Genomic DNA, 18,113 nt, shown 5'->3' with positions numbered 1-18,113 from the left:
GACTGAAATGACAATTATGGATAGAAAGAATGTCGCTGTGGACATGTGAAATGCTCTTTCTGAGGAGGAAGGATTGGATTTCAGATATCTGTGATATATATCCAGTTGAGCGGTTAAATGTTGAAATAGCTTGTCATGTGTATGTGTGCTACAGAAACTGGATAATGGACTCAAATAAGGTGCATATTTTAATGGAAATGATTAAATTACAAAAATAAAAACTCACTTTTCTTGGTTGTAGGGAAAATTCTGCAAATATAAAACCTGCATGGGTTAGAAATTCATAATGGATCAGGAATAGTGAGCAAAGTGAAGTCAAAGTTCATAGATTTTAGGTCTGAGGAGGTCTGAGGAGCAACAGCATGAAGGGATTTCTAGGAGGAGGATATAAGATACAGAACCTGACTGAGAGCCAGTGAAGGTGGATGTGATGGCTTGTTGCAGGTAAAAACCCTGACAGATAAAGTCTGCACACACTGGAGTCTGTCCAGGCCTTTGCCAGATATTCCTGACAGGACTTTTTTTTGCAATATTCCAGATGGAGGGGGATGAAGGCATGAATAAGCGTCTTGACCACACAAGTCTGTTGGTCAAACTCTGAAGGGGTTTCTAAGGTGGTAGAAAGCGGATTTTTGCGATGAACTAGATATATGACTGGAATGGGAAGGTGGAGAATGAAACCTCAATTGCAGGAGAACACAAGAGCAGAGCAGTCGTCCATGTCAAGGAGGAGATCTCTTTCCAGTGGAGAGCCTGGGGAGCCATCAACATGAGCTTATTTTTATTGCTGTGGAGCTTAAATAGACTGAATGACATCCAGGTTTTATATTGTGAAAGCTGACAAGACACCGCAGGGGGAGATGAACGGATAGCTGCATTCTGTTTCTATTTTTAGGCTAAAAAGAGACAGTTTTGGCATCACAGGGACATTGCAAACTAACTTCTTTTAATACCACAAATAGCCACTTTTACATTGTTCTTCTGTACAAATCAAAGAAAGTGGATATAAAATGTCAATTAGAGAGCTTTAAAGGCGTCGGTACCAACATAAGAGCGATACCATCCCCTCATCTCGTTCCTAAAAAAGAGAGTAGATAAACATATTTCTGTAAAAGCAGCAATTTCCACTCACTGGGTGTTTGTTTAATATTTACTTTGCTTTATGTGTCATTCTCAAAGCAGCAATTAGCTCAGAAACACACCCATCTGACTGAAATCCTTCAGAAAGACGCTCCAGTGTTTGCTGATTATGGATAATAACAGCAGATTAATGTAATGGTGGGTTGGGGGATGTTTTGCAAATACATCACGTACTAAACAAAGATTGAAAAGGAAAAGCATCAGCAGCAGACATAATGATATGCTTAGAACAGACTGTTATTTAAAGAGTGCACAGTCAGCTAACACACGACTGTTTAAACTAATACAATTTGTCTGTTTCATTTAGCGTTACTGCCATGTGACAATGAGTTTTATTGTGGAATCATCCATAAATCACATTAAGAATCACAACAAATGGCATTCTTATTGCATTTTCAGAAACAAAAATATAGAATTCTGTCAATATCAGTTCATTTTAACATTTTCATGATTCAGTAGTTTGTTTTTCTAAGTCATGGATGTAAAAAGAGCACCCATATGGGGTGCATGAAAACAGAGATATCGACGGTGCAAACAAATCAGCCACTGTTTCATATTCCATTTAACACTCAAACTATATTTTTAGGGGTGAAAATTTCAGCAGACTCTGGATTAAAGCTTAAAGAGAAGAAAAAACTGAAAAACGGGCTTTTAATGCACCTCCACAGCAGTGTGGATGTGGCCTCAGTGGGGGAAATCTCTCCCTGTCAACACTGTGAAACACACAGAAGTGTTCCAGGAGGGTCACAGCTCCCCTTGAATTTTTGTCTCGTCATTATTATTTCAAGGCTGCTCAAGAACACTTCAGACAAGCATCACACACGAATGCTGAATGCTGAATGCTGAAAATGAGTTACATAAAGTGGCAAGAATTTAAATCTAATATCCACAAAATCGAATAAACGCTGATAGTAAGAGTCTGTGATGACAGAAATAGATGACTTCAGGTCTTTCTACGACTCTTTAAGTCATGTTTTTCTAACATTGTGTGACCAAAGATAACCCAGTGAAGAATTTGTCACATGAGCTTTTCCTCTTCACTATCAAATATGTTTCCTCTCTGCTGCTACAGGATGACAATGTTGGCCAAGTAGATATTTTCTCATAGCATTGTAGTCTTTATATTTTCCCATGTTGTACAAAGTTCCTACAGCATCACCGGAATTATGTTTTCTTTTTTAAATAGTGCATATATACATGGTCTAATTCTGATTGCTGCCAAGATGTCTCCAAAATCCAAAACGAACATGACATAAATAATCCTGCAGGGGTTTTGTGAGATTTGCTTGTCACGTGAATCTTGCAGTAAACATTTCAGGTAGAAACAGACAAGTTGATGTCACAACCAAACACCTTTTTGCCATCACGAGGGAAACATCTTAAACTTTAATGTCAGATCTCATGCCAGCTCCGTTCTTTGATTGTGTGCTGCTGTCAACAAACCAGCTCCAGTCGAGATCTCTGGAGATCGTTTGAAAGCATCTAAAACTATGGGAAAGTTTCTGTTTTCTATATATTAAAATCTCAGGTCAGTTCATGCACACACATGGAATATATTTCTTTTTAAGAGCAATCGCTTTGCTTGTCATTTAGTGTGACTGAAAGTTATGCTGAGTGATGGTATGAAATAGGATGCTGATAAGCCCGGTGGAGACAGCATAAAGAGGGGAGGAGGATACTGGTAGATAAGATGAGAAGGAGGTGGATTATTAAGGGAGGAACTTTTTTTTCTTTCTTGATGATGCCAAAGCTGTTAAAAAATAAGAAGAATGAGCACAATTTTCAAAATGTAGGTTCCCAGACTTCCATTTCCAGTGTGATTCATTTTGTATTGATTATAAGATGACTCTTGATCAATATCTTACATCTACAGAAATATATACTTTCTACTTTTTGCTCTGTGAGCTTGTTTCCACACTGAGGTCCAACCACCATCCCAAATATACTGCCTGATGTCTTTATATGAATCAGAGTGGATGAAGTTCTATCAGCTACCAAACTATTTTGGCTCATGCTGTCTATTCTGATCTGTGGGGAGCTGTCTGCTGGATGATTGAGTATCTTTGCGACATCAGATTAGGGAGGGCTGTCATTTCTGCAACTTTCTGGAACAAACAGTGTGACTTTCAAACTTATTTCATGCTGCAATTTGTCAGCCATGTGGAGGCGATAAAGCAAACTGTCAGCTAAAGTTGCTACACAAACACGTGAACAACTGAGTTCAACACTGCAAATGTGACACTTTATGAAAATGAGAACCACTATCTTCATATTTAAACAAAATCACATCTTCTCACATGGCAGTAAAACCAGGTCAGAGCTGTGAAACATTACAAGCTCCTGTAAGTTCAGCCATGTTTTGTTTCCCATGACGTTTCTGTCTTGAGGGAAGAACGTCATGACCAGCGTGGTCATTTGTGTTGGCCTTTTGCAGGAGAGGTTAATGTGAACAAGTTGCTCCAGGCAGACGCCACAGCTCCTCTGCTCCCTGTATGATGCCCGTTTGATGGATAGCTCTGGCCTGCTGCTGGCCTGGGAGACAGACGATGGGGTGGAGGGCTGGACGGGCCTGCTGCACAGATGCAGCATTACTCTGGCTGCAAAAACACACACAAACACATATGTCCAGGATCTGAGGCTATCAGCACTTCACAGGTACTGAGAACCCCAGTGGACTGCAACTATGCATGTCTGTGCAGGCATTCTTTAAGTGTTTCTTCTGGCAGGGCGCTATGGAGTCTTGGTTGGCGCACACTGGCAAAAACAAGGAAATTACTTGAGACAGGCCTAAATCCTGTTCTACAAAATATATCGCTTTATCGTAAACTACACCCCAAACAAAGCAGGTTTTCAAATTTCCATCAAACCTGGGAAATGAGAGAACTTGAACACTGGATCAGTCACAGGGATGCTGTCTTCACTTCAAAAACAACACGTTTCCAGACAAACTCCTGCTGGCAATAAAGACTTCCAGTGCCACAGAAGGAAGCCGTGTGACATTGTTACAATGTCGCACAAAAGGAGGAGGGTGGAGTTGATGGTGTAACTTGATTTTGAATTTTCACAGTCACAGTTAGTTTCGTTCTTTTAACAATGGCGCTTGTTTCCCCTAACGGAGGTAGTTTTAGTGTTACACACATTCAATGAACAAGTGGATATTTTGGGGAATATGCACATTGAAAATTTTATAAGAAATTAGATAAGAAGCTTGATACTACTCTCTTTTAAATTCAACGCTACAGGCAGCAGTTGGTTAGCTTAGCGTAGCATAAAGACTGGAAGCGGTGGGAAACTGCTGGCTGGCTACGTTCAAAACCAAAACATTGTGTCTCGTTTGCATCATCCTTACACAAATAGATAGTGAGGTTGCAGGTTGCAGCTTTTGGCAATAATGGGCACACTGAACTCCCATCTTACCAAGCTACCAGCCAAAGATGGTGCAAACTAATGCTGGAATATGCTGTTGTTTATAAGTAAATAGATGTCCCACCAAATTTGGATGTGACTGCTGCATAAATACATATAAATAATAGCTCTTCCATCTGCTAGTAGGACAGATGGTGCGTTATCATCTATTTTGATCACTGATAAGCAGAAAGGATCTATGATAATATTGGCTTGTCTCTTGCGGTTGTGTGAAAAAATATTTCTAAAATCTCAATACAAAATTGAGCTTTATAACATGTAGCATAGAACAGGGAGTACTTTAACCCAAACTCATATTCTTTTTTCAAACCTAACCAAGCAGTTTTGGTGCCTGTAATCTTAACCAAACACTGAGTGAAAGACAGAATGAAAAACTGCAGGTGAAAGCGAAATTAAAAACAAGTCTTAAGTTACAAGTAAAACTGTAACTGTGGTGTTAAACAGGACTCAAACTCCAGAGTGAAAGTCTGCAGAACTGTACCTTCAACATCCCCTCTAACTTCCAAATGTGAACTTATATTCCTCTCTATAAGTGCAAAATCCCAGCTCCATTATCACTAAAAGGGGTGATAACAGCCTGCTGGGCCTACTAGAAGGTAGAGGAGGTCCCTATAGGCCCATATGTATGGGAATGATCCGTGATGACGATGGTCATTTATTGGGCTGATAACATCAGAAACAGGTGGTAGTACCATTAACATCAAAAATAGGAAACTGGTACAGAAGGTGTTTAAACTTGGAGAGAGCAAAGCTGCTTACAGTTTTAATGCCAACCTAACATAATCACCTCTTTGCTCTTGCGTCATACTTGGAGACAGATATTGATCAGGTTGATGGAGTGGAATCAAGACTCAGGTATTCAGCGAGTTAGTAATTTCCTAAACATCCACTGATGAGTTTAATGACAGAGATGGCAGTCACATTTTGGAAAGCACTGACAAACCACTTGGTTTGCATTTTGAGAGCTTTTCAACCATAGTGACACCAAAAACAGAAGCTGCAGAGATGACTAACCCTCTCCCACGTTTGAAAAACAGAAGCAGTGTTTGCCTAGTTTCCCTTTAACCTCTGCACCTTTCACTCTTATCCTTGTTTTTGCTCAAACTGAAGATAATGCAATCTCCTCCCACCACGAATTCTCTGAAAGTGACCTCCCCTCTGACTCCCTATCGTCTCGCCGGCGACCTCCTTTACACTCTCTCCTCTGCCTCCCTGTCTGCACTGCTGCCTCCCTCCTATTTGCTCCTGATGCCTCACAACAACTGTGCAGTGCCAAAGGTCACATGACCGAAAAATACCTCAAGCTATCTGCGGACACGGCTGGAGAGATGGGTCTAAATTCCTGGAAATAACTTCTGCTGCTCGGACAAATGCGGGATACGAAATGAGGGATGCACTTGATGCCTAATATTCTGTTTTAGTAAAACAATGTTCTTTATGCACTTACTATGACTAACTTGTAACTTTTTATATATTTTCAAAAATGCCTCTTCAATATGGAATCAATTATAGCAGGGCTTAACAGGGTTAAGAGGATGCTCCTGAAGGCTAAAATTGTAGCAGACTGAAGAAAAATGGGGAGAAGTGACGAAGTGTGAAAACACATGCAGAATGCTTTTATGTGCTCAGTGTGTTTATACATGTGTGTGGCTTGACCTTCTGTGGAGGTTAAGACCTCTGTAAGCTGACACGATATGCGATGCTGCACCTTCACGGGTGTCTTGTTCATATCTGACAGATATCAGCGTCCCTCCAGAGTGTGTGTGTGTGTGTGTGTGTGTGTGTGTGTGTGTGTGTGTGTGTGTGTGTGTGTGTTCGGGGATTACTCGGCTCTTATCTCGCTATCATGTTTATTTTCGAGCTTATATGTTGCTTATAGGAAGATTAGGTTTTCAAACACTTCATAGAGATAATCCAAACAATTCAAACACAATCAGTAACTGTCTCTCACTCAGTATCTAACAGAAAACATAAACTGTTAACTGAAAACATTAAACATACACATCATATGTGCACAGCTTTCAAGAATGACACAGAGAAAACTGACTTCTGCAAGACTTCAGGAGATGACCTCACATTTTCAGTCAGAGAACAGAAAAAGTTTGCCACAAGTGTCGGCTTGGCAACCCCGAATTTCATTTTATTTCTGTCGCAATTCTCTGTCTGCTGCTATGGCAGAGACCAAACATAATAATTCAGTGATGACTCAGTTCTGTAGCAGAGCCCAACCCTGCTGTGCAAAACTGACAGTCATCATTCACATACACAGAGCAGACATTATTTACTTTTACAGATCCTCCACACATGCCACTGCAAGTACATTTGTGCCTAAAGTCCAGTACTGGACTCCCTCAAAGTCTGACAATCCTCACTCAGGTCTGTTTGAGAGTTACTCAGGTGCAGAATTGTTCAGGTGTAATAAATACACAGCAGCAAGCCATTTTAACATTTATTAGCTGAGGCTGACTATACAGAATTAAAATTGTAGACATCAATAGCATCTTTTTGACTTGTCACAAAGTTGTCCAAGATATCTATGATTACGTTTTGACTGAGTAGAATTCCATTTTTATATATGTTCAGCATTATTTTCAGTAGTTTGAAGCTATTTGAGATGCATAAAAATGACAGTGTAGATATCTTAAAATGAAAGGGAATTGAAGATATTTTAAGCTAGAATTATGACTCTGATTTAAAATATGGTAATTTGAAATTGGAATTAGAACTACTCAGAACAGTAGGTATCTGTAACGCAAAAACCCTTAAACACGGATGATCATTTGTTCTACATAGTCTAATACATATTCAGTCTAATGATTAAAAGCAAAAATGGCTTGCAGTAAGTGTAACTAAAGAGTTGCTTTGGTCTCATGGTGATACTGAATGGTTTCCAGATATCCATCCATTTCTGATACACGATATAGAGATGTAGCATTGCACATTGTAAAGTTATCTGTAGAAACTGTATCATTTAGATTTGGTGTACATTTCTACTGGGGCAAAGTGAGTGTAAAGTGTTGCACGGACAGCGTAAGCACACAATGAATTTGAAAGTGTAATTATCTGCGAATGTGTCATGCAGTCCCGTCCTGCAATCCTTTAAACAATAACGACATGTAGCTAATAGATGTTTCACTCATCAACCATCAAGTGAGTAGAAATTGAATCCAAGTGTTGTTGTTTTTCTTACTCAGTAGAGGTAGCTGTAGTGGTTTGTCTATTTCTACTGTCCCAACTATGGCTACATTTCAGTGAAGCTCAATTGAATGATATGGACAGATCTGTAAAAAGTGGGTTTATGTAGTGGTCTAGTGATTAAGATGCCTATCATCCTAATGACCAGTGTCCAGCTCTGACTGCCCATCTCTCTTCCAAACTATACTGCAAGATGTCCAATAAAGGCACAAGAAATTAAACATTTATTGCAACCAGATATCTTTAAATGCTGTCTCATGGCAAAAAACAAAAGCAACAGCTGCCATCATTTCTGCCAGCAACGCAATTTCTGATGTTTAAAACTACATCATCTTTACCTGACTATGAACATATGTCACTTCCACAGTTGCCACGTGCTGCACAGACAATAGAGTCAGTAACAGCATCACAGTTACACATCTGCACGCGGTTGAGGCAGCAGAGTACGAAACCAATTCATGTGGGTGGCATTTTGCGGTTTCACAGGCCCTGGGCCATATCTTTAAACCTTCCTGACTCGCAGCGCTCTTCAAGGAAATACACGCTCTTCTGTCTTGTTGGTTTAAGTGCAACCTCCTGCACAATATTTTCTGATACCTTCGCGTGTTCACAAGCTGCACGAGCTCATCATCAGCTGAAAAAGTTTCACATGATACTTCGCCGATAAACACAGCAACAATTAAAGCCAAGTTTTTAAAGTTAAATGTTGACTTTTCCTGAAATACAATACCAACGTTAACCACTTACAAATCACAGTACAAATGGACTCAGTGACTCCTTCTTGTCTTTGAATGTGGAAATGCTGGCCGGCCAGTGAGCATATGAAAAATTGCAATTAATCATTACTTCCTTTACTGACATATCGATTACTAGTTTCTTTAAGATGTATACCCATTACATTTTCCCAGACAAATAAGCCGTCTTCAGACTGATCATTTTGTTCAGTTAAACACCCAAATATTCAGTTTCAGTCGATGAAAAGCTGCAAATCCTCATCTCTGACAAGCTGGAGTGAGGAAATGTTTAGCACTGATTATCAAAATGGTTTCAGCTCTATGTCTAGCTGTAACAGTTTTAATTTGGGCCTCTTACATCCAGGTTAAAAGCCACTTGTGTGTTTTCTGTCCTTCCAAACAAAACACACATATCATCACCGCAGCTGTATAATAACCACAAGAAATCAGCTGATGAAATGGGATATTGTCATACAGCCTGCAAGCACAGATGCCATTGATCTGAACTAGTATAGACTGTTCCCATCTTTCATCTATGAGTTCATGCAAGCAGATGGTGCTGACTGTTTATCTTACAAACATGTTCTTGTTTTAGCTTCTTCCCACAGGTCAAACACACACAACTTATCTAACTGTCTTCACACAGCAGCTAGCGGGGTTTGAACTTCCCTAAAGCGCCCTTTTTGATGTACCACATAACTATTTATATCACTTTTTATGTGCAGAATTGAGTCCAACACTTTGAAAACCTGCATTAAAGCCTGCATCCTTGTCTTTATATGATCCACTGCATCACTACTACAAAGACCTGCAAAAGAGACATATTTCTGTGAGAGATTAGTGAGGCAGTGGGACGCAGCTATGAGGGGGATGTGCCGGCCCACTTCAGATGTTGTCAGGCATATGAATCTGTTTGTTTCAAGCATACTGTAGCCATATGATAAACTGTCCAAACTGCTTGACGACCTTTCATCTACGGCACGCTGCGTTTGGCTCTAAGTTGCCTGTGACCTTCAAACAGATGTAAAAAGTGCAAAAATTCAATGAAATCCATGTAAATGAAGGATAACTTTGATAAGATAAGCTTCTCTAAATGTCTGCAATTGCAACAACACTTGCAGCTGAAAACCACTATGACCAGCAAGCCTCTTATAATTTTCCACACACTTTGATCAAGTTTTCAGTATTTTTAATCCTTTCAGACATTTTTCTATACGCTGCCACATTGTGCTTCATGTAAAAGTGGCAGCTGGAGTTCACACTGTGACTTCTACTTGTTGCAGGAGCGTGTTGCATGCACTACATGACCTCAAACCAGGCTTATATTCGCTGTTGGCAAGCCACGCAGTTTCAGTTCCTGCATGTCATTGGCAGGGCAGCTCAAATGAAATTCTGTTGTATATGAAAGTGTGCAATGACTAATAAAGCATCTATCTATCTGTCTATCTGTCTATCTATCTATCTATGAGGGCTGCTGTGGTGAACTTTGGAGGGATTCTTAAGAAGCACGCTTTACCTCAATGCTAGTGTTTCACCTTCAACATCAAGTTCACCGATATATATATCAAACTGTAAACATTGCCATGGCAAAAAACGATGCTATATCATTTAATACTGTGACCCTGTGGGTTATCTTTCTGTCACCACATGCTCAGTCTTAATGTTGAGTTGCTTCTGTTTTGTGTCTGAGTTTTCTTTGAAGCATCAACTCTTGCAGGTCTCAAGAACAAAATGTATTTCTGTTAAAATAGAAAGTGAGGCTGCATCTCTGCATGTTTCACACTGAACAGCCAGAGAGCTATGTTCACTTTGGTTACAGCAGTGTTTCCTTATATTCTTGTAAAATCGGAAAATGAAAAGTCTTGTGTTTTGAACCTTGACTCTTTATATAGTGATAACATTCCAAGAAAGAGCAGGTACAAAGAATGCCAGGATATTGATGTTCTGATAGAAATGAACAGGATTTTAAAATATTTTAGAACTATCTTCTATCTTTATTTATATGTTTTACTAATTATGACTAAAAATTTAAGCTGGAACAGTGATACAGGTTAAAACTTAAAGCAGCTAAAGGCTGAACACAATATGTGAACATGTATGGGATACATTCAGAGGCGTTCAGATGGTTGTTTTGTACAATCACAAGAAGATTTTGAGCAAAAACTGGTAAGTATGGATCAATCTAGATGTACTGAAACTTCGAGGCTGCAAGAAATTGCATAACTAAGAAAGAGGTGCTCATTCAAAGAGTCACAACTCGGTCGAATCTGAACACACACATAATACAAAGTTGTTTCAGTTTTGTCCAGCAGGGCCCCAGTGTGTCAGGTTTTGACAACCCCTGGATCAACCAATCAACTAGTGCAGTGTTAAGCTCTGCAGGTTGCATTCTCGGTGCATGTTGGCCTCTCTGCCAGCTTGTGTAACCAACAGCTGGAAATGACTCATGATAGCCTGTCATATACTACAGTTCTAGAGAAATTAAGTCTAGATGCAGGAAACTTTACTTCTACTTCTCGTCCTGTGTTTAAAAATGAAATACAGAAAAGAATGTGTGAAGAGAGCGGACGAGAGTTATGGCATTCAACAAAGGAGGAGACTTTGCAGTGATATTTTGTGTTTTACCCACCAGACCAAAGTCAATTGTTGATCTTGGAAAACAGTAGGTGTGAAGTTCTCATCACAAAGGTCAAAATGATCCATCAGGAGTCAGCAGATGATCTGGGAAACTTGAAGGAGGCTGTTTATGCATTCCAACACCAGAAGTTATTCCTATCTAACATTAGCATATGTTTGAGGAATATTGGGGAGGAATATTCTGGGGAAAAACCTGGGGTCATTGTTTTGTTACTTTCCAGCAGTTTCAAGCAGGCTTTCATATCTTACAACATAAATGGTAATACTAATATACCTCTGACGGGTCTAAACTAGCCAATAATTTCAGTCCAATGATATATTGGTTGAGCTTTAGTTAAAAACACAGAAACTGATACAAAGTGGATCCTAATTTGAGGTAATTTCACACAGTCTTTCTAGTTCTTTGTCATTTATGAGTCACCTTCCAGAGTCAGTTTGGTTTTAGCTGTACATGTAAGTGTGTGTATGTATGTACAATGTCAAGACGTTCGATATTGAAATCCATCCTCACACTTGCTGTGATACATCAGACAGATAAACAAGCTGTCACAGACTGTCACACTCTAAACGTATCCCATGAGGTAAGTGTTAAGTCTGTCATCATCTTCATGTGAAAACCTGCACGTCTCCTCAATCTGATATATCACTATAACCAAAAGCTGCCAGGAAAAAACATTTACGAGAAATACATGCTGCCTGCATGGTCATATCTGAGCAAAGATTCACTCGACAGCCGTTTAAGATTAACATCCTCAAATTATTTCAATAACTGAGCAGGATGCTGCTGTTTCTGCTGTCATGCAACAGAGCACATGAGCTTCCTCTGACAGAAAACAGGAGCGTTTTTGACATCTAGACAAACAGAGCTTGATACCCTCTACTTCTACTGACTTACTTAATGCATGGAATAAAAGCATTTGAGGTATCCAGGGTAGGAATTAGATAATGTTAAAGATTTGGATGACACCCACCCGGTTCAATCAGTGAAAATGGTGATTCTGAATCTTTGGTAATTGATTTTCTTTTATTGTGAAAATCTAAACACTGTTGTTTGTGGGAAGAAGTTCAAATTCAATTCTGCTTCATGTTTTGAGTCAGTGTCAGATAGGGCAGGGAGTTCTGAAACTGCAACAGCAAAGTTTTCTGACTTTGGCGAATGATTGTGGTTGTTGTGGTATTTAGAGTTATCTGCAAACTGACAGAAACAAGGCAAAAACATAGCAGCTCTATGAAACACTACACCATCTCTGACTAAACAGCTCAGGCTGATGTCAGCGTCATTACTTTCACAGGTATTTCGCTAAAAATTAACAGCCTATGTAAGAAAAGTTCTGGTCTAATGTTGTGTAGGGATGTTGCAATGCAAGAAATTTAACAGTCAATGCCAGTACCATAGAATTTTCACAATTCTCCAAGTGTGGTGACTGCAGCTTCTTGATATGGGCAGCAGCCAGCTCATTATTAGCTGTCATTAAGTTAGTCACACAGAGCAGGGAAAGCCAATCATGTCGTTGCACTGATAGAAGCACAGCGTTGTGAAACTGTGCGCATAGTAGAGGTGGAGAAAAATGGTATTTTGACCTTATTCTGGTGAAAAGTCATCACATTTTTTAGCAGGTGGTATAAGATTTGAATGGTAATTATATACATGCAATTTCTAGGTCAAGCAAAACTGCAGTTATGGCTCTCTCCATTCATTTAGGAAAAGATGTGGTCATTTTAATTTGACAAAATCAATAAACGATGTCACCGTGATCGCTGCAGAGTGGAGAGACATTCCTAGAAAGACTTTGACATTGTGTGTAGAGCATTGCAACAAGAGATAACGAACATTTTGACAACCTGGTGTCAATATAAAGCTAACTAAAAGCTGTTCACCTTGAAGGCTGTCTAGAACTGTTAAAGGGGTTTTTCTTCATTCATTCAAGTTGCTCTGTGACACTGTCTACATTCTGGCTTTTGGTCGCTTATAACTTGCCCCTGATCATCCAACTTAAAATATGAACTACAAGCATGCAGTAGTGTGGGCATCATACAGAAACAAGTAGCTAAATGCTGACCTGGTAAAGACGCATCAGTTTTCAGAACATTCCTGGTTGTAGTAGAGAAAGTTAGGAAAACTCCAACCATCATTATTAGGTTTCATAGTATGGGGAAGATGCATGTGTGTAGAAAGTTTTGTGGCAATTCATCCAATAGTTGTTAGGACATTTCAGCTAAAATAAACCGGTTTTGATGATCACTGCAGGATTCAGTCTTTGGGTAGCATGAATTTCTGCACAAACTTGAAAAGCAATTAATCCAAAGATAATATCCAAATATTGAAAACTGACTGCCTAAATTAGATTTTTTTCCTGTGATGGTATGTTGAGGAACAACAGCATTCAGAGTTCTGACTCTGTCATCTTCATGTTCATGTTTCTGAGCTTCTTTACCGAATCTACATCGAGACAATTAACTATAATTTACTGGCACACCTTCAGAGGGTTCAGTACCAATGGCATACGTTTAGGCATCAGGAAAAATAAGGAGGCTAAAAGGTGCAGAAGAAGACACAACGCAAACAGATTCAGACTCTAATTACTCTGCGTCTCATAGCATCTTTGTGCCACTGCCAGCAGACAGTTTATGTAAGATTAGTGCTGATTTCTACAAACCAGGGAGAGAGCTGATTCAAAAGAAAGATAGAACAATCAGTGTAGAAGAGGAGGAGGAGGAGGAGACATATTGCTAATGACGGAGATGGCTGGGTTCACTACCAAGTCTCGCCAAGCTCATAAATTCAATAATGTCTGAGGACTTGCATCCCCTGACCTCACAGCTTTCACTGAATTAACCGTCCTCTCTGGTCAGCTGCTGCAGCGTTCAGTGTGCTCAGGAAAATGTAGGGAAAAGACAAATTCCCAAATCTGAGATGTGGGAAACTGCAGGAAAAAAAGCTCCCCAGTCCTCAAAGGAATGTTGGGGAATGTAAATCAGTTTGCGTTCGACTACGTCTTCACAATTTCAGCATTGCAGCAGACATTGAGAAGATATTAACATCTGCTAAATTCATTTGTTAAACACCTTGTGATACCTGGGTCAAGGTGAAAATACCAGTCAAGCTGAGGCCCCAATACAGCTTCAATTTAATTAACAACTTTGTAATCAAATAACAGGCCATTTAAGGCTGTGACTGGCTAGCTATGTGAAATCCAAAATGTCCTGTGGCTGTTTCTCACAAACATCTTATTGTGTGGTGTCTGCATTTAGGGCACGGTTTACAAATAAAGCTTCAGTTTATCAGTCACAAGGTCGACAGGGAGAAAAAGATCAAGGATAAAGAGTTTTAAGTAGTGTCTAAATACTTAGCAGATCAGCTGTTTTGATAACTGTTGGGGATTTTTACTCATACATCAGAAACTGAATTTGGAATTTTGGCTTTTTGGTCAGACAAAATCAATTAGACTTAGATTATGTCACCTTCAGCTTCAGGGGAATAATGATGGACGTTTTTTACACTACAGATATAGATGGAAAGAAATATATATCATCAGAACTGAATGGTCATCAAGACACGAATAATTTTGTCAAAGTCCTTGGGGAAGAGAAAAGTCTTTATCTGATAAAAGTTTCAGTACTTGTGACCACTGATCTGATCCGCATGTCAAATCTGTAGGAGATGTCAAAGATCAATCCAACGTTTTTTTTTTTTTAACCAAATATTTAACCAAATAGCAATATGTGAGGCTAAATTGGATCCAACCAGATATGATCCAGTGGGTCTATATTAGCAGCATTGAAGCAGTGAGACACAGCAACTGTTTCACTAGCGTGCACACTTCAGTATTTATTGCAGTTCTCAATATTGAACAATGTTATCATGCATCGTATATTTTCTTCATATCATGCAGGGAAGAGATGACTCCTTCACGAGGCCATAAAGCAGTCATCTCTTTAGTATCTGCAGTGTACAAAATGCAGCTGCTAACACAGGAAAAAGAAAATGTGATCACACAACACCAGTAACACCTCCTCCTACTGGCTTTCTGTCCGCTTCAGACTTGGTTTTAAGATTTCACTGGTTGAGGTCAGTGCACCTTATTTGACAAAACTCTTGCAACATCACACATCCAGGATCAACCAATGAGATGCTCTTGGACGTTCTGAGATCTATTGAACCTCACAGTTTCCACCAAATTAATATGAGGGAGTTGACAGCAAGCTCAGAGCTTCATCTGATTGTCCAAATGGTGTCAATATCTGAACAGTGTATCCAATCTGAGAGGTCTTCAAATGCTGAGTATAAATAAAATTATGTTTCCTTTGATGTAATGTTCAATGATGATGAAAATACAAAATATTCATTAGCACAATAAGATGCAGCCCTAATCTGCAATATTTCACTGAAGATTCACTGAGTCCATCTTTTCAAATGTGAGGATTTGATATTTTTTCCTGTTTTACACCACTTTTAATTGCATATGTTCTGGTTTTTGACAAAGTATCTTGGGCTAGGAGGTTTGAGGTTTTCTTTTAATACAATATAAAATGTATGTCAGTAATTGTTAGTTGCAGCCCCGACTGAGGGTTATTTTAAGTTAACTAAGTTAATTGTTTATGTCATTTATCAAACACACGTGACTGAAGTTGCTGGTTTACATTTTGTGCCATTTCCCTGTCTTATACCACTCTAAACTGAGTATTTTGGGACTTGGTCAGACAAAATGAGGAATCTGAAGGCTTTATCTTGGACACTGGGATCTTGCTTTTTTCTTACATTTTACAGACTAAGTGATTAATAGAAAATGATAATCAGTAATGTAAACGATAACGAGCTGCTGTCTTAGTCTGACCTATAGGTGTTCATGCTGTTCATGTCCTTAGTCAGCTTGGTCATTCCCCTCTGACACATACTGATTGAAGCCAGATGCCCCTCTCCTCCGCAGTACCAAACTCAAACCACCTGTAGGCCCATCTCCGTTAGGAATTTGCAGAGATTAAATGCTGCCACTACAATAACCACATGTGGGCCTCTGAAGCAGGCCGAGGGAGCTCCAATAGCACAACATGGGATCTCCCAGTATGGACTCAAAGCAGAGCTTCCAGCCCTGTGTAAACCTACTGAGGTCACACTCCAGCAGCTCAGGCTACATCCAGTAGAGCTGTGCTGGATGGGACATAAGGGGACAACTTGGTTAAGTAACTGCAACCATTTACACAAACAATCAGCCTGAATGCGCTCAGAGCCAAGAGCAGCGTGTGATGACCCGCAGGAGCCAAACTGAGGACACAGAGGGATACATAACAACCCTGATTTCATTCTTGATGTAATGATTGGATGGTAATGATTTGCAAAAACGAGCTCCAGCTGATGTTGCACTCACACAGACAAGCATTTATCTCTAACTCAATTCTCTAATGACCATCACAAGCCAGGATCACATGTATCCAAGAATGAAAGAGAGACAGGCACTGTTTGCTCTGCTAGACTCAGAGGAGAGACTCTCTTCTCAACTTCTGCCGGTACTTTCCGTCATGTTTGAATGACTTGGACTTGACCTAGAAGTTAATTCACCACTGATGCTCTGGAGCTGGTCCTGAGGGCGCAGCATCACCTGAGGGACACCCCAGCAGATATCCATTACTGGCACATAGTCCCAGGATTCATTCCACCTCCTACGAATGACCACCTAATGAGCATTCATCCAAAGCTTTGTTTTAAGACGTGACGTGACGTGATTTCACACGGTGATGATGTTTCACAAGAAAGAACAGTGTTTCTGCAGAAACATGATGAATCCATGACGCTGCAGAGACACTTTTCCAGGAAGCCTTGGCACCGCTGCGCAAACACTGGCATGCGCAACATTCAATTAGTGCGCCATACGGTAGTTTGACAGACTGTAATGTCTCCGTTATATGAGGCTGTGCCATGCTTCTGAGACCGAGCCGTTGCACGTAGAAACAATTAAGCGCGCTGCGGTTTCCCCTTCAGTCAGAATAAGTAACATCTGGGCAATACGGACGGAAAGTATTTAGGGGCAGTTAACGAGGACACTGCGGTGCCACCACCTTTTAACAGGGCGCGCAGGCAGCGTGAGTGACACACCTAATGGATGCTTTTAGCTGCTTAGTCGTCAATTATGCAGACTTCCATGACCGAAGCTGCAGCCTGGCGTGTGCGCAAAGACGCGTTTGGAGACCTCGGCGTGGCACTAAACGCGCTCTCTGCGTCTGTCATTGATCATTTCATCTGGAAACCAGCACAAAACGTCTGCTTCCTTTTCACATTTTACTCACCAACAACTGCCGCTGCTGTTAGAGTGAAATGTCGACTCAACCAGAGCATCCTGACGCACCGGTTCGCGTCCTGCAGCTTCAGTTATTCCACAGACTTCTCCCGCTCGTATTCAGATAAACAGATTCCTCAGAGGAGCAAAAATCGCTAAATGCCTATCAAGAGTCCACAAGGCATTTCCTGAGCCGCAGCATCCGCAGTTTAACAGTCTGAAGTCACGTTTTAAAACCGGCTCCACCGCCCGGGATGAGATCGAGTCCACTGCGCGTCTTCGGAGCTGAGCGGGACCGACAGAAACAGGGAATAGGAGGAGGAGGAAGGAGGCGGGTGGGAGAGTTGTAAGGAGTTCACTCATGCACAGGACCTTATAAGCTACGTTTGCGGGGGCTTGGTCTGCCAGCATGGGAAAATCTTAGCAGTCCAATAACAGCAGCAGCAGCAGCAGCAGCAGCACACTGATGTCTGGAGACAAGACCACAACTGAACGGTTAGACCAGAATAGACTCAGTCCAACAGTCAGGATTCAGCCTGTGACAGCTGATCCGTCACTGGGATTGTTTTCATAACCCAAATTCATAATATAATTGCGCCATAACTGAACGACAGTGTGATTAGGGTAAAAGTGCTTACAAATATGGCTACTTTAATTAGGATTTACGGTGTGAAAATACATCTTTGGCACCCTATTTGTAAGAAAAAAT

At 40.4% G+C, this 18,113-nt stretch overlaps 1 protein-coding gene across 1 annotated transcript in view; it reads right to left on the bottom strand.

Moving 5' to 3' along the window:
• Positions 1-17,818, bottom strand: part of itga1 (integrin, alpha 1) — a 66,657-nt gene extending 48,839 nt beyond the window's left edge. Inside the window, exon 1 of the mRNA XM_023264690.3 lies at positions 17,415-17,818. Coding sequence (XP_023120458.2) covers positions 17,415-17,463 — 49 coding nt within the window. The 5' untranslated portion in view covers positions 17,464-17,818. The remainder of the gene's footprint in view (positions 1-17,414) is intronic.
• Positions 17,819-18,113: the final 295 nt, after the last annotated feature.

This window comes from Amphiprion ocellaris, chromosome 17 (genome assembly GCF_022539595.1).
Source record: "Amphiprion ocellaris isolate individual 3 ecotype Okinawa chromosome 17, ASM2253959v1, whole genome shotgun sequence".
In the NCBI taxonomy this organism is placed as follows: Eukaryota; Metazoa; Chordata; class Actinopteri; family Pomacentridae; genus Amphiprion; species Amphiprion ocellaris.
The sequence above is the reverse complement of the archived record's forward strand: the minus strand, read 5'-3'. Positions and strand labels throughout refer to the sequence as shown.